General features: G+C 36.1%; 1 protein-coding gene across 5 annotated transcripts in view; it reads right to left on the bottom strand.

Moving 5' to 3' along the window:
- The window catches only part of ZFPM2 (zinc finger protein, FOG family member 2), a 421250-nt gene that overhangs the window by 281445 nt on the left and 114966 nt on the right, over window positions 1–24839 (bottom strand). For 3 of the 5 annotated variants that reach the window (XM_081816390.1, XM_081816392.1, XM_081816394.1), the window contains one exon: window positions 24389–24490. The exons of the other annotated variants lie outside the window; for them this stretch is intronic. In XM_081816390.1, coding sequence (XP_081672516.1) covers window positions 24389–24490 — 102 coding nt within the window. The remainder of the gene's footprint in view (window positions 1–24388; window positions 24491–24839) is intronic. 5 annotated transcript variants of the gene reach the window in all.

The raw sequence follows: 24839 nt of genomic DNA, 5'->3' as shown, positions 1-24839 counted from the left end.
CTTTGGATTTTAGACAGGAGCATATCCAGGAGTCCCTTATACAGGAGCATACCCAGCTTAGTCACTTTGTTAATGGACTACCAAGTATATCATCATAATCTAATATAAATCAATTATAACTAAACCACCACAGTAAAACTGCCATATGGCAGGGTAGCCTGTTTAAGGCAGCAGAGCCCCGTAAGTGCTTTGGAACTTTTCCAATCTAAGCTGCAAAACCAAAGAAGAAAGTCAATTAGATTCTCTCCCCACTATTAAAAGCTAGTGTAATCGCACAGGTGTGAATATGTGTCTCTGTGTGTGTATATCTATGTATGTTTATGTGTGTGTGTGTGTATGTATATATATATATGTTGTATAATAGGTAATAAATGCATTAATACAAAGTAATTCTTCTGTCTGAGTGCCTATATTCCTAAAGGTTTTAGAAGGGAGAGAGAAATGCATTGCTTTAATTCTATTACCCTATAGGGGTTCCTTTTAAATATAAAAGATTGTAACAGTAGCAATCCTAACTCTGTGGACTTAAACCCTGTCTTTAGTTTTCTTCACGTAATCTGTGGCACAGTTGATTCTTTTCTTTCCTCCTTAACTACTAAAACTGAATATACATCAAACCACTAAGTATTCACTGGGCATCTATTGCGTTTGAGACACTCCACTGAGCTCCACTGGGGATATAAAGAGGTGGTCAGCTAGTTAGAGAGATAAGATATAAACACATAAAATGTTTAAAACAAGACTGTAAACATCAGTTTATAAGAATAGGAGATAAAATGCCACAAAATGGTATTTCATTCATTACTAAGTAAACTGTATGAACTACTGTTGCCAAAGGAGCCCCCCAGGAAAGAGAAAGATCACTGAAGATGCTGATTTGGATCTTGTAAAATAGGTCAGTCTAGGGTAGGAGACAAAGGGCATATTCCGAGTGAGTGAAATCAAACGGACACAAAATACAAGAGGTATTTAGAAGTACCATGTCAGAGGTTTTTTTATATTTAAATTGTTCTCCAGTTATAGAGATTAAGTTGCATTAACTCTAACCCTTAACAATTCCATGACATGCATTCTGTGATACTGGTTGAAAATAATATGTTTACTAAGTAAACCAGTAGGAATATTTACTTGGATGAAGCAATGGATTGATAACTTAGTTACTATTTCAGACTCCCTGGTAGCTTTTATGTTTTAATTTGGTAGTTCCAAGCAAATAATAAGAGAGGGATAACTCTGCTTATGTGTAAAGCTATGCAATAAATATTGTTCTGATTCTTTGCAGGTATATTGGGGTACTTAAGATCTACTTGTTTTCTCATGTGTTTTATCAACTGAAATATAAGGCCGTTAAAGCTCATTGGCCTCCAATTTATTTTGCAGGTGCCTACACAAGTTCTCAAAGATCACTGTCCATAAAAATTTTATGGATTTTATGATTCAGTTTATCTAGGGTGGTGCTCAAGTAGTCCACTGACCACATTTTGTGAAACACTGGCCTAGAAAATTGGGGTCTTGGGTAATAATAATCCAAATGATTCTGTGAGAAGGTCAAATCCTGGCAGTTTAGTCTAAATTATTTTTATGATAGAGAGACTGTGCAGGTGCATTAGAATTTAGCAATAGTACTGACAGAGTTATAATTAAGTAGCATTTCAGCTCTTGTCAGAACTGAAATCCAAGCAATAAACAGAGAATATCAGTGCAGAACTTAAGAAGAGGTTCTTCACAAGCAAGCTTCTATTTGGGGGGAATATGGAGAAAGGAAAAAAGAAGGAGGAAGAGGAGGAGGAGGAGGAGGAAGAGAAAGAAGGAGAAGAAAAAAGGGAAAAAGAGAAAGAAAACAAGAGTTTTAAGGTTCTTTAATGTATTGTAAACTTCTTGAGTACAGCCATTATATTTGACATATCTTTTGCACTCAGGGAACATAGCATGATGCCTTATTATAGCATCATTATAACAACAATAGCTAATATTCATTAATACTTACTTGGTAGTAAAATGGGAATATTTATAATGACAATAATAATTATAATAGCTAAATATCTTTGAGCATGTATTCTGTGCCAGGCACTTTGCTAAGCACTTGGCATGAATGAGCTCCTTTAACTCTCAGAGGAGCTAGGTTGCTTTCTGATATCGGGCAAATTATGAAAATACACAAACCCATAAATAAAATATGAGATTAGTAACAGTCCCTATATCCCAGTGTTTTATGAGACTAGAGTTAACACAGGTAAAATGTTTAAAACTCACTAAGATGTAGTGTATTCACAACAAACTAGCTGTTCTCCCTTATTTTTTTTAAAGATTTATTTACTTATTTTATTTTTTTAACATTTTTTTATTTCGTTATGTTAATCACCATACATTACATCATTAGTTTTTGATGTAGTGTTCCATGATTCATTGTTTGCATATAACACCCAGTGCTCCATTCAGTACGTGCCCTCTTTAATACCCATCACCAGGCTAAGAGAAAGAGACAATGTGGGCGAGCAGGGGGAGGCGCAGAGGGAGAGAATCACAGGCAGACTCCCTGTTGAGCGCAGAGCCCTGAGGCAGGACTCAATCTCACGACCTTGAGATCATGACCAAACCAAGAGTTGGACACTTAACCAAATGAGCCACCCAGGTGCCCCCTCACTTATTCTTGATATAATTATTACTATTTCTGTTTTATAGATGAGGAAACTGAGGTACATGGTAATTAAGGGGCTTGCTCAAATTCTCAGAGCTTGGAAGTAAGAATGCCAATTTTGAAGTCAGGCAGTGTGACTTCAGAACCCTCCACATTAAAAGTGCTCAATAAATATTTGTTGACTGTGTGGATGCAAGGACAAATCCATGAGCTGGAGAGATATGGGCAGGTAGAAAAGAGATAAGCCAGGTGGAAATTGAAGAGAGGAGGAAAATGGGATACTCAGTGATAAAAATGTGGGCAGGGAACTGAGAGAAAGGGGAAGGATAAGAAAGGGTAAGGAGATGTGAAACAAGTTTCACATTACAGGAAATTCTCAGATAATAGTGAGGTCATTTTCTTTTAATCACAAACTGCAATTAATTTAAGAGTGAGCACTATGAAATGCTGGAGATCATACTGAGAAAATTAAAAGCAACATTAAAGCAGATTCACCTTGAAGTTAGCAAAAACTTATTATATAACTGGGCAAAGATAATAGGAAAGAATATCTGGTGACATGGCTCTGTGATCAAAGTAGTTATAACACCTCTGAGCTACAGTGTTTCCAGATTTACATGCCCTGAGGAGGTTCCCTCTACATTACTCCCCCATCCATTCCATGGGACGAATGAGAGTTTTTAATTTTGAAAGGTTTCATAAAGTAATCCATCACATTAAAAAAAATAATAACAAGCACTCTGTATTCAGCAGAGAAGTTGAGAGGAAAGGAAAAAGAATTAATGATTCTAAGGTCAGTGAGTTTGAGAACAACCACTGTGGGGATTTACACATAAGGTTATCTGGAAATAAATATAGTAATCAGGAATCATTTAAATTTGAAATGATGCCAATGAAGTTACAAGACTTTAATGGGTCTTTAGATGTTAAGAGGATTGCCTGAAATGTTGCTTATTAAGTGTCTGGCACAGTGCCTAATACATAATAAATGCTCACTTAATCCATGTAAACTATTTTTTTCCAGGTGCTATAAGTAGAAGGAATAGAGACTGTCTATTCCTCACCCTCATAGTGAGGCAATGATAAGCCAGATTTACGGAGGTTAAGCCATTGAAGGCACGAAGGACTCTGCATAATGTTGAAACGGTAGGTTCCAGAGTTGAGACTGAGTTAAGACTGGAAATTGAACCCAGGAGTTCTGCAGGCTCCACAGTGAGGCTGCCAGGAAATGCACGGGTGGTTATCAACAGAGCAGGGAACTTCTGAGTGTGGCAATGATTCTGGGTAATGGAGAGGAATAAAGTGTGGCCGTATGCAGGGCTGACACAAGTGAAGGAGGACATGATCCCTCAGGCAGAGGTAGCCGTGAAGTTACAGCAAGGTGATGATCCCAAAAAGTGCCTGGCTAAAAGGTAAAGAGAGTGGAGTAAGCAGGAGGCCTCGGCACTGGAGGAGTAAGTCGGGTTTGTTGAACAAAGAAGATAAAGCTGTGGGGAGTGATGAGAGAGCCCAGCAAAGAAGAAGGAGACGAGGGATCTGAGTGATGGTGAAGACAGAAGTGGTGATGTGGAAGGGAGAGATTCTCCCTTAAGAAGGTACCGAGGGTAGTAAAATAAAGTGACAAAACTTTAAAACACGGAGTTTGAAATGATGGCCAAATTACCTTTTCCTTCCAGGAAACCATATGGTCTCTCAGAGATTAGGTGTATTACTTTTGCAACCATTAAAATCAACACTGTTTCAAAAACGCCTTATATTAATGGTGACTAAATGGATTGTAGACAATTCACAGTGGAGCGCAACATCCATGAGGCTAGTGATTGCTTCTGCTTGGTGGACTGCACTAGTCTCACTGCTCAGTAGAATTCCCATCATATATACAGAAATTCAGTAAACGTTTACTAACCCACTGGGCTGAATATTATTTAAAAGCCAGTGAGAACCGGTAGTCTTTGACTGGGATACTGATAAAGAGAACAACATCATTCAATAATTGAGTACGTCTACGTGCCAAGCGTATACAAATTGTGCTTCCTTTTATGTAAGCCATGCTTTGAGTATAATAGGTATCATTATCCTCTTTTGCTAGTGAGAAAACTGAGGATCAGAGACATGAAGTGGCTTAGAGAAAATCACTCTCCTTCCAAGATTCTTATTTTTCACATTGGTAAGAGTTGAAGGATGAGGAATATATTTAGGAATCATCAGGCTGAAGGTCAGAGTTCTCTGCCCATACTTTGCTATCATCTGTCTTTAATGGTAAAGGTGCTGGACAATCCCTACTGAGTCCTCCATCTCCCCACACTTGCATTGTGGCTGAGAAGAAATACAGAGTTTCATCCGACCCTGTTTGATGCTCACAGCACTTCTATGAGGTAGGCTTCATTTCTATGAGGAAACTAAAATTCAGAGCTAGTAAGAAAATTTCCAAAGTCATTCAACGAATAAGTAATGGAACATCGAGCCAGGGCTTGAACCCAGTTTTGTATGAATAAACATTCTAGGCTTTTCTTTTTCCAGAATTATAATTTCAGAATTTTTGTTTGATGCTGAACTCATGAATAACCACGTGGTCTCCTGTCTTTGAGAACAAAAAACTCCTCAAAATAAGAATATAAGGCAATTTAAAAAATAATTTCACTTGGCATTTACTCTCAAGTATGTAATTATATGTGGGGTAAAATGGTATCACTTTAAACAACACAAAATTAGAGTTACAATCTAAAGTAATGACATTTCAGTATGGATGACCTGGGCAGATGATGAACTCCTTCTGTGTTTTATAAACCTCTGTGGTGTAGAAAGCCTATTAAAATAATAATGAGAAAAAGGGTTTTGTGAACATGTAAATAGAAAGGCACAGTGAAAAGATACAGATATAAAGTAACCCAATTACTCAGTGGTTAAATATATATAAGACCAGCTTTAGAACATTACTGACATCCTACATAAAAATGTGTGGGAAACTATAAAATTGACTAATAATTTGCTGATAGCTTGTAGAAATTGTCTTAATTTATATTTTTATTGTTGTTCTAAACAGTTTTGAGAATATTCAATATGTACTCATTATAAGGGTTTAATCCTATAATTTCTTATCATTTTCTCCAATACCACATGAATATGATTTTAAAATAATGTTTTATAGATGAGAAATGATGTTTTCCACAGATGAGAAAAGATGTTACAGCTAACACATCTGTACTCCCATAAAAATAGAAATTAGTTTGGCAAAGAAAATGCATTCATATTAAAATATTAAAAATTAAATGTAATATCATAAAACCTCTACCTAAGAAAAGCCATGAAGTTAAACCATTCATCACACATATATTTAATGAGGCACTGTCATTAATATTGGTTATTTCCTACAAAAGAAGACATATAGCAGAAAATCTTCGTTCTCAAAACACCCTTTTTGAATGTTTAGGCAAATGTACTTGAATTAGAAAATTTATTAAATTATTCTAATAAAAATATTCAGATTTTGTCTATCCAAAAGCAATTTTCTCTTAAGAAGTCATCACCAACTTCTTAAGCAATGCATAAATATTTATTATCAAATATTTTATCTCCTAACATAAAGGTTTTCAAAATTCAAAATGAGGTGGCTAGCTCAACCCCACACATCCTAAATCTTAAAACTGCCATTGCAGTACAAATGTCATGTGCCTTATTGAAGCATCTATTTTAATCTTCCCCAAGTGAAATTCCAGCCACACTATCCAGCGTCACAAAAAAGCATTTGTAAATAGTTGGCTTTTCAACTGTATAATTCAACTTGTTATGTCAACTACATAGTTCAACTATGGACGTCAAAGATATATTTTAAATGGATAACATAAAATACAGATTTATAATTTCTATAAACATAGCTTTACTATTTGTTGGTTTTTAGAGACTCACAAAGAATAAATGATTTTATTTTTTGAAAAGTAAAGATACATCTTTGTAAGGTACAGAAATGAGCTTCCCTCTTTCCTTTATCATGGAATATATAGATACACATGTAGATATATCGTTCTACATTAAATTTGTCCAAAACACTGTGACTGGGGTTAATTTAATTGTTTCATTTTTTAACTAATTTCAACTGCTTTATAATTCTGTATTTTATAATGTCTTGGAGACATTACAAAATCAAACAAATCCGCATGTATGGATGTAGCCTCACTTTTTTTTTCTCCTTGATAGTGAAGATATTTTTTGCTCCTTTTGCAGATAAATGTATCTTCCAGAAACAAGTTTCTTCTCTGTTAACCTTACCTACAGTCGATATCACTCTGGTATATGTGATGAAAGTAAGATTTTCCTCAAAGAGAACAATAAAGAATGGTAAGTAATTCAATTATAGAATTTCCCACTGATATCTGTGATATGGTTGAGTAAATGTCTTTTCTCCACCCTCCAAAAGAAAGCATACATACTTTTGAGCATTTTCAGCCAACTTACAAACAGCACCAAAAGTCCCTTTTAATATTGAGCTCCAGAGGAAGAAATTCCCTTACAGGCTCCCTCCTCCATCTTTCTTCCCCCACAACTGGTGTCTTCCATAGAGTTGGAACTTCTTTAGATCACAGATACTGTTTGCCCAGGATGACCAATCTCCAAGGCAGGCCTTTTTTTTTCCCCCCCTTCAAGATACTTTGTGTTAACAGCTTGAGGGCATTCAATCAGCACCGCTTTGATCTCCGCTGGAACTATAATTATTTAACATTGTTACATGGATTTCTATAATCAACCCCACCATTAAATCCCTTTTACGCCCCCATCTTCTGAGGCCTAATCTACATCTGTACACTTAGTTTGTCTTCTCTGCTGGTCTCCTCAGGAGCCTGCATTCTCCAACATTCCCACTGATGGTTTTCTCTCTCTCTTTTCCCCCCGCTAATGAAATCATTTTCTCACAAATTGAAAATGGCGAAAACGTCTTCTGCATTTGGTCTACTTTTTAAGAGCTCCCTGTTGAATACCAGTATCATCTACCATTCACTGCAAATTTTATTTTTTTTTCCAGTTCTATGGAATTCATTTGCTCAGTGGAGGTTTTCTTAAAATAATGATAAGCATGTATTTGGATTTTTTTTAAAAAAGGAATTTTTGTAAAAGCATACACAATAGAAAGTAGCCAATGCTGTGGCTTTTTGAAAACACAGGAGAAAGGATTTAGTAACACTTGGCACTTTCTGATTTCTTCTTCAGAGAGTGAACTGAGCAGTTCTGGATGGGCCATAAAACGGGAAGAGATAAAACCGATTGAGAATAGAGATCTCATGAGAACACTTCAGTAAGAATCATTTTATATTTCATGGTTTTTTTATAAGTCATCCCAAGTCCTTCATGGAATGAGACTGGACAAACAAGGCCTAAAAAACTTTTTTAAAACCTAAAATGGCTTAGCACAAATGGTTTAGCACTTCAAGTTCGGCTGAAAGATACTTCTAATCAAGGATGTTGAATTCTATATAAGACCCTGGTTTTCTAAACAAAATTCATACGAATTGACTCAGTATTTCTCTCGCCATTCAAACCTTAAGGCAATCTAATGAAGAAAAACAAAGAAGGCTGAAGCGAGATTTAAGACAGAAGAAAATCTGGCTACAAAATAATGATGATGATGATGATGATAATGATGATGTCCTGTTATATCACTTATACGGTACGTACTCTGTGCAGTCTTCTCAGTGCTCCATTCCCCTAACGCTCCCCAAGCCCTGTGAAACAGGTATATAGCACTCCCATTTTACAGATGAGAAAGTTGAGGGACAATCAGATGACTGGGGGCAAGTTATCTGTCCACACTTGCTGAGCTGTTAAGCTGTTAAAGCTGAATTCGAAAGCACTTTTCATCACAGACTGTGTCTCCATTACCCTACCACCCTATAGGCTTGACTTTACTAGCAACAGACTAGGTTAGCTACCTAACCACTCTAAGACTTAACATCTTCACCTATAAAATAAGAATAACCTCTCAGGCATGTGGTGAGAATTAAAGGAGGTAATAAAAAATAAACAACAACAACAACAACCAGCACTCTTGTAGTGCCCAGGAAAAAGGAGTGTCCGTTAAAGGGATGCTGTCAGCATGATTGCTTGCCACTCTCCGTGGGAATCCTAGCTGAGTCACTTCTCAGCTACATTACTAAGTTATTTAAGCCTCAGTTTCCTCAACTGTAAAATGAAACACAGTGAGAGGAGCCAGGATGCTCAGTGAATGGTGGCTGTTACGATGTTACATGTTTTCCAGGACAAGGCCAGATAAATGATGAAATTACACACAGTAACCAAAAAGTTCTGTGTTAGAAATGAAGCCTTAGAATTCACACACACAAAATTACAGTATAAATGAAACTTAATAGAAGGTTTTAATGAAAAATAAAAGATATTTTCCTTGTTTGTATTTTAGCAAAGGAAAAAGACACCTCTCCCCCCTCCTCCCCCCGCCCCAGTTAGGTGAAAGGATATCAAAATATGGTAGCAAACAACAGGTGCCCTAAACAAGAAGGAGGCATTGTATGAAAACTAGAGAAAATGGTGTGGTGATGAGCACAATTCTCTGGAGTCAAGCTGCTTATTTCAACTTCATGACTGTTTGCTTTTGTGACCTTCGACGAGGTACCTAATATTCCCGTGCCTCAGTTTCCTTATTAGTCAAGAGAGAAATAATATTCCTAGAGTTGTCGTGAGGGAAACTTATGAGAATGTGTTTGCTTTTATATTCTTTGTGCCTATAACAGTAACTGGAACATAGTAAACTTTCAATAAATATCAGGTGTTAGAGATATGAATGCAAAGGAGAAAGCTACAAGGTTTACAGTAGAGGAAAATACTGCCCAGAACACAGTTTTATGACTTCAACATTAATTCTACACAGTAGTTTTTTTTTTTATTACTTTAAGAGAAGAACACTCTGAAAAATAAATGCTTTAGGTCATCTTATTTTCTGATTTTACCTTTATCAGTACTTTAATTTTATGTTTCAGAATTTCTTAAGATGAATGTCAATGAGCCAAATAGAGCAAATGTCTTGAATTATATAAATTTAATAATACTAAATGCCCAAAGCCAACAGAAGTATTATTAATTTCATGTGCTTTTAAAGCATAGTTGAAGTATTTCATGCATTTCTGTAATAGTTATATATAATGCTATCTTCATTTTACTTTTATTAAAATACCTGATAACTATTTTTTTCATTTTATTATGTTTACCTATAAAAGTAAAAAAAAAAAAGAGTAAGATCCAGAAAGCTGAGTTAACTAACAACCTCTTCTTTAATTTTAAAATGTGCTAAAATATTCTACTATATATTAATCATTAATTATTAGCATGAAATGTTAGCCTTAAGTTATGAGTTCTTAAAATAATTCACTTCCATTTTCCAGACAGAAAAGCCTATTTTAGAGGAATTTAATTTTGTCACATAATTGTAATTAAGATTTTTAATGAACGATTTGTGCTTTTCAAAAATATCTACTTGTTCTTTAAATTCAAACAATTTCTTTTCTATAATTCACACTAATATGTCAAAATTGTGGGGAAAAAAGGGTGCATTATATGTGGCTGAATGCTTAAAATCTCATATTTATCTTCAAATGTAATATAAAATGTGAAGATAATTATTAAACTTAATAAAATAGTTAAAAGATTTTTTCATAATGAACAAATCACTTTATTTACCCTTACAGAAGAAAAATAAAGGTTTATTTTGTCCTGGTCACCACCAGAACTCTTGCTTTTACATTTCTCAAAAGAACTGTGTGTGTATGTATGCATGTGTGCATACACGTGTCTCTGTGTGTGTGTGTGTGTGTGTGACAAAGGATCAGAGCAGAGACTCTGGAGTCAAGCTGTTTCTGGCTTGCTCCCCAACATCACTTCCAGATCACTGCTTTCCTGTGCTTGGAGTTTGGGTGAGGAAACCGTCTGTCCTCCATCACCACTTCCAACCCATCTTCACAGTGAACACGAATACTTACTAACAATGCCAACAACTTTTATTTTACCCAAGTCTCTACTGTGTTTTGATCAGAACTACTGCAGTAGGCTGTTGCCTAGATACCTAATGTCAGTCCCGGTCTCACTCCTAACCACAATTCACCCTCTGTATTAACGCCTAGGAGGTTATACTCTGCCTGGAATGGTGGAATGTCTTTTCCTCTTCTTTTCCATCTCATCTCATCTTCTTTTCCATTTCTATGCTCACAAAGTAATGAGGCCTTAACTAGCCTCCCAAAGCAGAAACAGGTGCCTCTTTATCTAGGCTCCCTTCATATTCTTCAGTGACTTGTATTACCCTCATTCATCAGCTTGTGGTAAAATTTCTGTTAGGAAGAAGTTCAGCCTCTCCTTCTTGAGACCTTTTTCTTTATACCCCCTCCCCAATTCTCCAGGAACCCCCAAGAGACAGCCCCACTTCAAAATTCCGAGACGATTAGTTAGGCCACTGGAGCCCCTGCTTTCCTCTTGATTCCTTGGTGTCATTATGGAAAACCATTCCTGCACAGGACAGTGGGTTCTCCTTCTCTACCAAGGTAATAGCCAAGTGGGCTCAGCTCTTATATGACCTGCCATGGTGTCCCCCTTAGGCTTCAGGGCTCAGTTCACTTAATTCACACTCACATTTCAGATGAGCCATTCTTCCCCAGAACAGGACCCTAGGACACATTAGCAGGTCCCACAAGGGGTTCCAGATTTAGGAACAAAGGGTGAAAAAAACAGCTCTCTCTTAAAACCTAAGGCCCTATTATTGAGTCCTGGCTTTGCCTGTTTTCCAGAAACCTGTCCTTGGTGTCCTTTCCCTGCTAGCCGACTTCGGGTAAGGCCACCCAATCCAAGCTGTTATGCACTGAATGTGTCCCTGCCAAGATTATAGGTTGGGGCTCTAACTCCCAATGTGACTGTATTTAGAGACAGGGCCTTTACAGAGGTAATAGGGTTAAATAAGGCCATAAGGCTAGAGCCCTAATCCAATAGGACTGATGTCCATATAAGAAGAGACACCAGGAGTATGCAAGCAGAGGAAAAGCCCTGTGAGGACACACTGAGGAGGTGGCCATCTAATCTACAAGCCAAGAAGAGAAGTCTCACCAGAAACCAACCGTGTGGGCACTTTAATCTTGGACGTCCAGCCTCCAGAACTGTGAAAAAAATAAATTGCTATTGTTTAAGCTAGCCAATCCGTGGTATTCTGTTATGGCAGCCAAACTGGGGGAGAAGCAATGGAATCTGGTGGATTGCCACACAGAAAGCAATACATATGCAAATCAGTTCTGCATCCTCTCCCACACACCTCCCTCCAGAGCAGTTAGATTTCTAAGACAAGGGGTGTGTTTTTGGCAAAGTGACAAAGGACTCCCACACCAGGTCAGAAAGACCCTGACTCTTATTTGCCTGATATTTACATAATTAACAAGGCCCACTCAAGTGACTTCTTTGACAATGAGAAAACAATTTTAAGAAAACTTACTCTGGCCAGCTACAGAATTAAAAATGGCAGGTGTTTAACTTTTTACAAATTTTACTTCCTCTATCACCTCATCTAACCACTACTGCATTAGTCATATTACAATAATTATTGTTTATATATCCAACATTGCCCTTTTATTCAATTTTTAGGGTAATGAAAAATACCCTTGACTGAAAAGATGGTAATCTTGGAAAGCACCTAATTTAAAAGAAAAAATGGGTAGAGAAAACTGAAAGAGCAAACACTCTGATGATGGAAAATGTTTTCTTCTTTCCTCTTTTCTTTGGGCTTGCTTGTGTTGCCTTTATATAGAAAATATAATTGAAATACCATAAAATTAAATAATGCATTTTTTATTAAAAATGCTGAAAATAAGTGCTGTCAATCTCAGATACTCAGTCACTTTGATTTTCCCAGTCTGGCTTACATTCTACTTAATTCTGTAAGACAGGCCATGTTTCCAACCCTATTAGAATGTGCTCATGGTTCATTCTGTTCCTATTTACATTATTAATACAGTGTTCAAAGGTATAATAATCCTGATTATTACATATTATTTATTATTTATATTCATATACATAATATGTATTTAATAAATAATAAAATCCCTAGCTTTATTATATTCAATTATTTTAATATTCATGTTAATTAACTACATATTATGTAATATGAAAAAGGTAATGGGAGAGGAAATCCAAAGAATTTGTTAAAATTCCATTCAATCAGGAAGGCCTGTGACTGTTTTTACACAGGGTGTCCATTGAAATGAATGTTATGCTTCTAGTTCCCTCAGGAGATTCTGCCATGAAAACTAAAAAAAAAAAAAAAAAAGATCTTTGATTATCTGTGTATTTACCCACATAAAAACTTATGTTTAGCACCCAATATGCTATTTTCATTACTTTCCTGCATGTGACAATGTATTCAATAAGAAAGCATTTTTTTAAATATGTAGCACTTTGCAATTTTCTTTTATGTATCCCTAAATTAAGGGCCACAGAAATTCTGCCAAGAAGGACTCAGCTGTTTGCAAGAAGCTCAGACTCTCCCTCTTGAGCTTTCCTTTCTTACTCCCCCCAAAACTCTCCAAGAACCTCCAAAAGTCAACCCCATTTCCAAACAACAGGCAAAACCAGCTTGGCCACTAGAGGCTCTGCTTTGCTGTTACATCTCCAGGCAATGGCCTAAGGTGCAATAAGGTTTCTTTAGGGTTTCTTTGCTGAACTTTCACCAAACTCTTTCACTGTCAGTTTTTTAAAAGTTCACAGATGTAACTGATCTTCAAAAGGTAGCTTCGTGTGTAAGTCTGGATTCCCATCTGTGACTTGAAGATCCTATAGCTTCTGTTGTCTTTCAGAGAGCGCCCCTCCATTCCTGAGTGATAGGAAAGATCATGCCTTCAAAGGTAACAATGGCAGGGTAGGGCAGATCTAACTGGAAAGTGGCAGCTTCTAGACAGGCAAAATGGCAGCAAGCTTACGACACATGCTATGGAATTATATTTTGCGAAAAACTAAACGCTTTCTATGTATGAATAACAATTTGGAGCGTCTCCAATGTGAATTTATCACATCCCCCTGAAGGGATCATTATTCTTTGTGTTACTCATCAGTACTATGCTTCACCACCAGCACCAGCAACCCTTCCCTTTTCCCTCCGTGAAAGCTGATCCGTCGGCCACCTCCCCACCACCTTTCCCACTCTGCAGTAGACGACTTCCTTCTCTCTTTGCTACCACTGCACGCTGTACATGCCTCTGCAGTGGAATCCATACCAATGTGTTTTAATTATCTCATCACTTATCTGTCTTCTGCTGTGCATTATGAGCTTTCAGAAGGTAGTCTAAACCCAAGTGATCTTTTTATCTTTAGAGTCTGGCACACAGTTATTCTCCAATAAATGCTTGAACTAATTAAATTAATTAATTCAATGGGTCCTGGGTCTACAAAGGTACAGGGGAAGAAGTACAAGATCTGGCAAGCTTATGCAAGTTGTATTTATGAGTGATACGTTGCAAGCTCCAAGTGTCAATCTTAGAAGTGTAGGAGTTTATTAGGAAGATATAGAATAATTTCCAAGGTCCAAATGTGCTCCTGACTAAAACAACAACAAAAATAACAAAAACAAAATATTGGCTGTTATCAGTGTGAATACTGAAAAGAATGGAAAGCATACTTCTAACCCATATCAAATTTATAGTACATTATCATATATTATCAAATTTAACATATCAATTACATTAAAAGTAAAACAAAACAGAACAAAACCCCTTTGATTTGACTGATTTACAGTTTGGTAAATCAAAGTTATTAGGGGATAAAAGTTGAAATGATAAACTTTTGGTAAATCAAAGTTATTAGGGGATAAAAGTTGAAATGATAAAATTTAAAAGCAATGACAAAAATGTATACTGTTAAGTCTAAAGATATGGTAGGGGCAAGCAACAAAAAATAACTTAAAATAATCTGTAAGTTAATGGATAGTGGATTCAGCATAGTTTAATACAGGAATATAAATTTCTCTAAAGGCATATTCCTAAATTCTAAAGTTTAAAAAATTCTTAGGTAGAAATAAGAGGTAAATGATAATAATTTTACCAATACACAAATAGTCTCATAGTAACCCAAAATGTTATATCTTTATTTGCCAAGAACACTCAAGAATAGTTGTTTATAATAGCTGACCATGTGCTTGCCTTTCCCTCCCACTACAACCTACCACAGTCGGATTTCTGCTACCAGAGTTCCACTGAAATAGTTCTAGTTGAAAACACTAATATCTGCATGGTGCTAAGTTCAAGGAGGGTCTTTAAATCTTCATTTGACCTCAGCAGCAGTTAGCCCAGGCGTGACTGGGTCCTTCTTAAAAACGATTACATTCTCCTGGTTTTCTCCATCTTGTCTGGCTATTCCTTATCAGTCTCCTCTGATGACACTTCTTTTTCTATCCTCCAGCGAGAGATGGGAGTTTTTCCAGCTTCATGTCCAAACCTTCTTATATATATTCCCACCCCAGGCAATTTCATCTATTCCAATGAATTCCATTGCCATGTATACTTTGCTGACTCTCCAATTTCTATCTCTAGACCAGACCTCTCTCCAAGCTTCTGGACTATATATCCAAGATTCTACTCAACAACTCCACTTGGATGTCTCACAAAAACTGCAAATGACATATTAAAAATCCAACTTCTCTTTTCCCCTATCCATGCTTTTCCTTCAGTCTTCCTTACCTCAGTGAATGACAACAAATACTCAAAGTTGAGCAAGCCACTTTCAATCACACCCTCAAATATATCCAGGGCTCTCTACAAACTACTTTCATCTCTTGCTAAGACTCTTGCTTTTTATTGACCTTCTTCTATCCATTCTCCACAGAGCAGTCAGAGCAGTTTATTTTTAATGCAAATATGAGCATGCGGCTTATATGTATAACATGTCTTCACGATGACCTTGAAGTTAAATCCAATAATGGTATTGTGGACTACAAGGCCCTGAATCACTGAAGACTCGCATACTTTAAAAGCTTCATCTTATAGCACCCTTTCTACTCTTTATTATTCCGAAATATGTAAATAATGAGAAAGAATTAAGCACATATCCTCCTTTCCTTTATTATTTAGGGGTAATTAAATATTGGATGATGGAAAATTTTTCAGAAGATAATAATATCAACTAATAATACAGAAGGGATGATAAAATGTAAAAAATCACAATTGTACAAGCCCTAATGATATATGGATCCTGGCAATAATCATTAGGTGAAGAGTTGAATGAGAAACTTCATAATGGATGGATCAGGCTGAAAATACATGAACCTCCTGGCACACTGTAATATCACTACAAGTGGGACATCCCATCTTTACGTAATAGCTACTGATATGAACCAAAAGAAAGCACCCAGCAAGGTATATGTAGTATTATTGCCTATAGTATTGAATCTAAATGTATTCAAGGATCTAGACTTAACTACCCAATTTATAAGATATGGGGGATAAGGGTGCCTAGGTGGTGCAGTTGGTTGAGCGTCTGACTCTTGGTTTCAGCTCAGGTCATGATCTCAGGTTCCTAAGATTGATCCCCGAGTCAGGCTCTGCACTCAGCATGGGGTCGACTTGGGACTGATTCTCTGTCCCTCTCCTTCTGCCCCTCTCTCCCTGCACTCTCTCGCTCTCAAATAAATAAATAAATCTTAAAAAAAGAAATACAGGGGATAGAGGAGCATGTTACACAATGGGTGCTAGCCCATAATTTACCTAATCTAGAATGTGAACAACACCCCAGGATAAATACACCGGTTTGTCTAACAAATAAGTGGGAGAGAGGAGTTGAGGGAAGATTCAAAAGACTTGAGAATCATATCAACCAATTTGTGGACCTTCTTCAAATCCTGATTTGAACAAACCAAACATAAAGACACTATTTGAGATAACTGGGAAAATTTGAAGACAAACTGAGTTTCAGATAATATTAAGAGTTGTTTTTTATGTGTTATAATGCTATTGTTTGAGGTTATGTTTTTGTTTTTTTTTTAAAGATTTTATTTATTTGCGAGAGAGAGAATGAGAGACAGAGAGCATGAGAGGGAGGAGGGTCAGAGGGAGAAGCAGACTCCCCGCCGAGCAGGGAGCCCGATGCGGGACTCGATCCCGGGACTCCAGGATCATGACCTGAGCCGAAGGCAGTCGCTTAACCAACTGAGCCACCCAGGCCCCCTGAGGTTATGTTTTAAACAAAAGTCCTTATTTATCAGAGAGCCATACCAAAGCACTTACGTGTGAAATGGCATGATTTCTGTGATTTGCTTTAAAAGATTGATAGATAGATAGATAGATGATAGATAGATAGATAGATAGATAGATAGATAAAAGGAAACTGATGAAACCAGACCAGATTGGCAAAAAGTTGATAACGTTTGAAGCTGGGAGATAGGTATGTGGGGATTCATCAAACACTTCCCTCTTACTTTATGTATATTTTAAACTTTGCATATTAAAATATAAAAATTTAAAATAAAAAATCAATTTAAAATATTTGTTCCTCAGATAAGTCATCATTGACTCCCACCCCTCATAATGTGGTTTAGGGTGTCATTTATGTTTCTTCTGTAGAACAGCTATCACATATGCAGTAAGCACTCAAAAAAATCGTTATTATTACAATTTGCAATTTCTGAGAGAGCATAAATTCTCTGAGGTAGAGACCACCCTGCCTTATTTACTGCTACATGTCCTCGAGTCTGGCACAGAGCATTGCAAATATTTGATACTCAATATACAGTTGAATAAATAAATGTTTGCCTAACTAACCAGTTTATTTCATCTTGTGTAATCAGTCAATACTACCCTTACAAATAGTCTTCTAGCAATCTAGTTCTAAGTTTGTGGCCCATTTATTGCAAGTGTATGTGTCTGTATGCACTTACTTTTATTTTCCATATTTTTTAACTACTTCTAATGCATGCCCCTATACTGGTCTTTCCTTCTCCTGAGCCCAAGTAAGTCCTTTTCTGACCCAGACAAAATAAAAACAAATAATGACAAGGTTTAGTTTTTCTTTCAACTTTCCAGAGATGAGAGCCAATCATATTTTTAGGTATTTTCTCAGGGCAAAATTCTGAGTCAAGAAAAACAACTGATGCTAAAAATCCTTGTGCCAAAATAAATATTTAATACATGTGTTTTAATGAAGGAGGTTATAAAAGGGATAGCAAAGGTTTCTCTTCTATGTCAGTTCCTACTGACTGGTAGTATCTTCCTGGAGTGCTTTGTGGAGGAGAATTCCAAGCTGAATTATGGCTCAGCAGGAAAGAGTATAATAAAGTCCCATTATTAACACAACTGAGGGTGAGTAGCTAATCAAAGTAGGCAAACTGTGAAACAGCAATACAAGGTTTATATTTTAACTTATAATATACAAAAACATGTTTAATAATAAAACTTTTGATGTAGGTCCTAGACCTTTTATTTGTGTAAGGCCCACTGACTGGTGTTCCACTAACATCAACAACATTCAAATGCCTCATCTACAATTTCTAGTCTGTTTCAGTAGCATAGAGTAAGAATGTAAAACTACTGGATTGAAGGCGATTGGATTAAGGATATATTTTATGCAGGACTTTGTAACTCAAAGACATTTTTCCTAACAATAATCGTAAGCACTTTGCCTCCAACCTACTTTTTTTTTTTTTGTCGGGTTTATGTGTGCCCTAATTCTACATGAGAGTGAAAACTGGAGTAAAGAAATAAGATAAAAGGAACTTTTTTACTGAGTTTATGTGGCATTCTGTTCTACAAAAAGTAAGGCTTTCATCTTTTAATCCGATATCCACTTAACTACATTACAGAAGATTTATTTTGACCCCCTCTTGTTTCATAAGGGGCTCAAAAGTCTGTAGCAATTTTTGACACTTTGCTATACTGTTTTTCTGACACCCCCATACACACACACACATACACACACACACCCCTCCCTGCCTCATTTTCATATGGACACAAAGCATTGGGATAAAATGATGGTTCATTATAGTGGTACAGAGCTCTTATCTTCATCCGGCAAGAGTCATTTCCTTCCAAAGATTGAAATGCAAATGTGAAAATTAATGATAACTGCATTATCTGATAGCAGAGATAATACCAATTCACTGTCAGAGTAATACACAGTCATTCTACGATTTCCTCCGCTTCTCACAATATTCTTCTTACTGTCAGACTGTATCTATGGTTAACTATGTTTCATAGGTTTCTGTTAATTTACTTCAAATGGCATTTCCCAGATCTTATATCTACCACATTTTCCCAATCAAAAAGGAAACGAAATCAGAACTGTAATCTCCAAGCCCTTCTTTGGACTAGTAAAGAGGGAGGGAAAAAAAAAAAAAAAACCCTGTATCTGTATCATTAGTGTGTGCTTCTATCTCCCAGTGGTCTTCCAGCTACCATTCCACTTCATGCAAAACACTCCCATCTTCTCAGTTTGAGGCACAAAGCAGAACCAACCCCATCGTCCGCATGTATCCTCCATGCTGAACAGCAACTGAATGAAGCAACTTACTGATAGATTTCGTGATCAATTTTTAGTGCAGATGCAACAAGTACATACATCTGATTTTATGCTAGATATTTACTGAAAATTTATTTACATTAAAATTCCTTTAACTGAACCACATTCTAAGGCCAGTTGGATAGACTACAGTTACTATAATCGCGTGGTGATATTACATAGCAAAATTATTTTGCAAAGTTAATTCACTACACAGATGTTCAATGAGGGCTTAACATCTGTAAGACATTGTCATGGCTACTGGGCACAGCTGCTGTTATGGTACAGAAAGTGATATGAGGAGCTATTTATTGAGCACCAAACTTCAGGTTTTACATAGAAAATCTCATTAATGAGGTAGTGATTATTATTAGCCCCGTTTTGTAAATGAAGAAACTGAGGCCTCAGAGAGTTACTAACTTACTCAAAGTCACACAATTCATAAGTGGCAGAGCCAAGATATAAATAGCAGAAATATTTTTGGTCTTTTCCACTCATTATACTGTCCCAAAATAATTTACCTCGGACAGAAACTCAGATTTCCATTTAACAATCTGGGAGCAAGTCATGCTGTTCTGGAATGCATAATACAAAAATAATTTTGAATTTTATACCAGTAATTCAACAAATCATCAATACAAGGTGTGATTTTCTACTTTATTATTATTGAATCACCTCAAGTGCTTAACATGTAAATACCAAAATAAAAGTGCATGTTTATCTTGATAAGTCCATGAGAAAGAATCTAAGTGACTACTTGCTCAAAATTTTATATCTGTGCATATTTGTATTAATACATATTACTTGGGGGTATATGTACTTATGTGCACAATTTGAATAATGTGATACATTCATTTACCAAATAAAGCTCTTGGAAATTTCAATTATTGTGGCTATGAGCCTAATGGTAAGACTTAGGTACGTTCAATATTAAACCAGAGAAATCAGATTATTTACTATTTCTTTTATTTATTCATTTATTTATTTATTTATTTATTTACTTATTTGAGAGAGAGCACATGAGAGGGGGGAGGGTCAGAGGGAGAAGCAGACTCCCTGCCGAGCAGGGAGCCCGATGCGGGACTCAATCCAGGGACTCCAGGATCATGACCTGAGCCGAAGGCAGTCGCTTAACCAACTGAGCCACCCAGGTGCCCCTATTTACTATTTCCAAATGCAAAAAGAAGTAACCATGTTTTTAATAATGTAAGCTAGAGAGATGGTATTCTTAGCATTAATGTAAGATGTGACTTTTAAGGCGCTCATTTCATGAAGGTGGAGAATGGATTTATAGTGATTTCTCTGAATTCTTTTCCCCACATCTCCCTCTACATCTAAATACAGAAGTCAGCACTCGAGACTTCAGCCATGGACTGTGGTTCTAAAGATTTCTTAAACGAGAGAGCCAGAGATATAAACACTATTTTCAAAATGAGGTCAGCGTTCTAACTGCATGAGAGGTTCTAGGGTAAGGGAAGGCTCTTATCATCTAGCAAATCCCAAGCTCTCCCAAGCTATCTGCTAGATACTTTCTATACACGATCTTTCAAATCTGTAATGATACAGATCCACATAACAAAGTTAGTTTCAAAGTAGTTACTTTTCTTCCCATTTTAAAGATAAGCAAACAGAGGCCCTAGCTGTTTAATTTGCTTGAGGTCACAAGACTGTTAAATGTCAGCGTGGGAACTCAAACACAGATCTGACTTTAAGAGTTGTTCAGTTTCTTCTGTAGTTTAGAGCATCGGGTTCTCATGCTTAATTATTGATTGCATCAGTGACAATCCATGAATCATTTTAAAAGATTAAAGAAGAGAAATGGCATCAAAAAGAGTGTGGACAGCATTATGCTATGCCTTTAGACTTCTGCCTGCACTTTCCACAATTATTAGTGCACAATAATTATTCATTGAATAATTAAATGTATAGGACTACTGGTAAACTGAAGTGCTTATGTGGGGATAAAAGAAAAGAAGGGGTATTGATTTTAAAAAGAGACAGAAAGGAAGTATAGGCAAATGCAGAGGAAGAGATAGTAGATACCAAGCAACATTATCATTTAGATTCCAAGCAAGGTAATATCAGGGTAATTTTTTTAAGAACAAAAAAGAAAAGTGAAACTTGAAAACAGTTGTGTGAAATACTGAAATAATGAGATAATGACTAACATTGGCTTGAACTCTATTAGCTTAGTGTGGGTCTAGCTTTCCTTTCAAACAGTGAAAGATTCATAAAAACTTGAAGAATATTTAAGTAAGAGTCACAAATATTTAAACATTAAAAAATTTCACCATAGAAATGTTTGCAAATGTAAGATAATTTTTCTAAAGATTGTTTAGGTTCTGCCTAATCATAAGAGTTAACAAAGGTGTGAGCAATTACTAAATGTACCTTTTAGTTGGATAACAAATAAGGGGAAAAAATTGGCACTGGGGGATTTACATTTGATAAAAATGAAACACTTCAAACAAGAGTTGATTCATTACTGAATTGAGCCATCAAGAAAGGTTGTGGAGTCGTCTTCCATCAAACTCTTTCAAACTCTTTAAAAATAAGATAAATCCTGATCCATCTTAAATGAAGTCAGCTCTATGCCTCAAATTTCTTTAGATAATTTCCTGGTCTTTTGATTCTGTTCTATTTTTATTTAGAGAAAGCTGTCTATCTTAGAGTGACTATCAGGACTGGGTGGGAGGACTTTAAAATTAGGAGAACCTTGAAATCACGCCTGGCTCATAACCTCATGTCTTAACCAATCATTTGCAGTTAAATTCAAAACTAGATGCTTAGCATTTTAAAAATTGTATCAGATATATTACTGGACTTAAAAAAATGCTGAGAATTTTAAATGGGTCCCCTTCAAGGCTCAACAATTCCAAAGCCATAATAATGACAAGTAGAATTTTATGTGAGTGATCTGATTTAATTCTCACAAAATCCCTAAGAAGTGTGAATGCTATTTTCCACATTTTACAAATGAGGATATAGGAACAGGGAGAATAAGCAACTTGCCAAAAATCACTCAACAGAGTGGCAAATCCAGATTTTGAAGCTAAACCCTTACAACAGAGAGCTCAATTTCTAACATGTTGAGGAACTGTCACTAAACTTTGTCCTGACTGAAGGAAAGTAATGAAATTTCTACCTTAAAAAATAAATATCCAACAGATATTCTTTTTTTTAAAATATTTGAGAGAGTGAGAGAGAGAGATCATGAGCAGGGGGGGAGAGGTAGAGGGAGAAGCAGACTCCTCGCTGAGCAGGGAGCCCGATGCGGGACTTGATCCCAGGACCCTGGGATCATGACCTGAGCCGAAGGCAGACGCTTAACCGACTGAGCCACCCAGGCCGCCCTCCAACAGATAGTCTTTTTTTATGAATCAACCTCATTAATTCAGGGCTTTCAAAATCATGAAAACCCCTTTTGCTGTAAAATATCTGTAGGGAAAAACCTGTTATCAATTTTACAACAAACAAAAAAAAGAACTTTCTTATAGGCCCACCTGCTTAGAGATATACATTTTTCCTTTAAAGTATTTACATATTCACATGTGCCACAGAAAAGAGCATAAACATTTTCATGATAACTAAATAAAAATTTCATTAAATCAGATACATAATATAAATTTAACTCAACAGTGAAAAATCTCATCCTGAATGACACATCATTCTTGCTCCTCTCTCCGTCTCTCTTTCTGTAAGCTAAGAGTGCAAGTTTGTTTCTGGAAAAGCTTCCTGGGAAAGGTGGCATTGATTGTGCATTCTGTGTTTCATAATTTACCACCTTCTGAATCGGCTTACTGACTCCCAAGTCCCAGGGAATACTGTGGGCCCCAGCCTTGAGGAAAGAAGAAAAGCTGCCCCCTCCAAGTTTACGCTATGGAGGGGGCGGCCACAGTCACACTTTGCAAGTAGGCATATCCAAAAGGCCATCTAATCTAATTTCAAATGTAAAAACTCTTCTAAGTAGCATATACATACCTAATTCCATGAAGAAAGAACCATACAGTATAAAGTTCATCCACCCTTCTTAAATTAAATGTAATCCATCAGAAAAAAAAAAAAGGTTTCCCAAAGATTTTTTTTTTTTAATCAAAGGAGTTCTTTCCTACATCGAGAAGACAGAAGCATTATGCAATAAGGTGAAAATGCCAGAAGTCTACACTGTCTTTCAAACTCTTAAAACGTGGTATTATGGTACTTTAAATATAACACATTTTGATCCAAAGTCTCATAGAACCATTACGCTATAGCATACAGAATACAAACATTTGTGTGTATCATGAATAACATTAGAAATGACATCATAATAATCAGCTATACTGCATCTTTATTTTTGTTTGCATTATATTTTCCAGCTGCTGGTTTCAGAAAATTACCACTGGAGTTCTCTCTTCTTCACGCACAGCAGAGAGCAATTTGCAAAGTCATGCAAGGGTGAAAATGTGATTGAAATATAGGGATCTTTCTTAATGAAAAATGTTACTGCTTTAGAAATTATGGCTAAAACTATTACAAAAACCCGCTTATATCTTGAAGCCCTATGACATAATAGTCTCCATTTATAAATATACCATCAATTGTAAATTACTTGGCATCAAATATAAAGGTTTTTTTTATTGAGTCCTTATGAAGTGTACATATTTACATAAAACTATCTTGGTGTTTAGGAGTATTTTGATCAATTTTTGTGTTTCTCAAAATGGTTCAATATCAGGATTCTTAAAATCAAATTTAATTTTCATTTGTAAAAATGGAAATATTGCCAAAACCTTGAATCAGATGGGAGTATCTGTTGATACTGTCTAAACTTCTAAATAGAAACTGAGATTTCATCTACAATTTACAACATGACTAAATTGAAAATATTTCTTTATAGTATTGTTACCTGCTTAAAAGTTTAAAAATCATTCCCAATTTGAATGTAGATATAGCATAAAGATTTCTGTTAAAAAAAAAAAGGCAAGTAGAATGAACTAATTCTTAGATGACTATGAAGTAAAAAAAAGATGGAGATTTCAAGCAGAAGTTAACACTGGTTTTTGTATTTTAACAAAAAGATAAAGATCTTCTTTAAATAATGATGTTTATTTAAACTTCCACCATAACCTTAGTACACACACAAATACAAACACGAGCTGAGATTCTAAGAGTTTTACAACCTAATTAAAATTTAAAGGAAAAAAAAGTGAATCCCTGATAGTAGCAACAGATGATTGAATTTTAAATTTTCTTTCCTACCTGGACCATCCCAATCATCTGTCTCAACTCTAGGCTGGCCGGGCTTTTCTGACTGTGTGTCCCCATCTGATTCTGCCGTCTCCTGGACTCCTTCATCATCACCTGGAAAACATCGACACACAGACAGAAGGGGAAGTAATTAAAGCTCTCTATTTGGCATTTAGATCCTGGTAAAGGGATACCCTTAAGCGTATGTCTACGTATATGTTTGCTACATATAGTTGTCATTATACTGATAAAATGCCCATGATTTATCATTTTGATATCTACTGTGGCTTTATAATAAAGAAAATCAGCATTAGTCTGTGAATTGTGCAAGACTGTTGAATCTCAGATCTGTACCTCTGAAACAAATAATGCAATATATGTTAAGAAAAAAAAAAAAGAAGAAGAAGAAGAAGGTAGCGGGAGGGGAAGAATGAAGCGGGGGAAATCGGAGGGGTAGACGAAC

The sequence above is a fragment of the Leptonychotes weddellii genome, chromosome 4 (assembly GCF_054177405.1).
Source record: "Leptonychotes weddellii isolate Sample4059 chromosome 4, ASM5417740v2, whole genome shotgun sequence".
In the NCBI taxonomy this organism is placed as follows: domain Eukaryota; kingdom Metazoa; phylum Chordata; class Mammalia; order Carnivora; family Phocidae; genus Leptonychotes; species Leptonychotes weddellii.
This window is presented reverse-complemented; position numbering and strand designations above follow the sequence as displayed.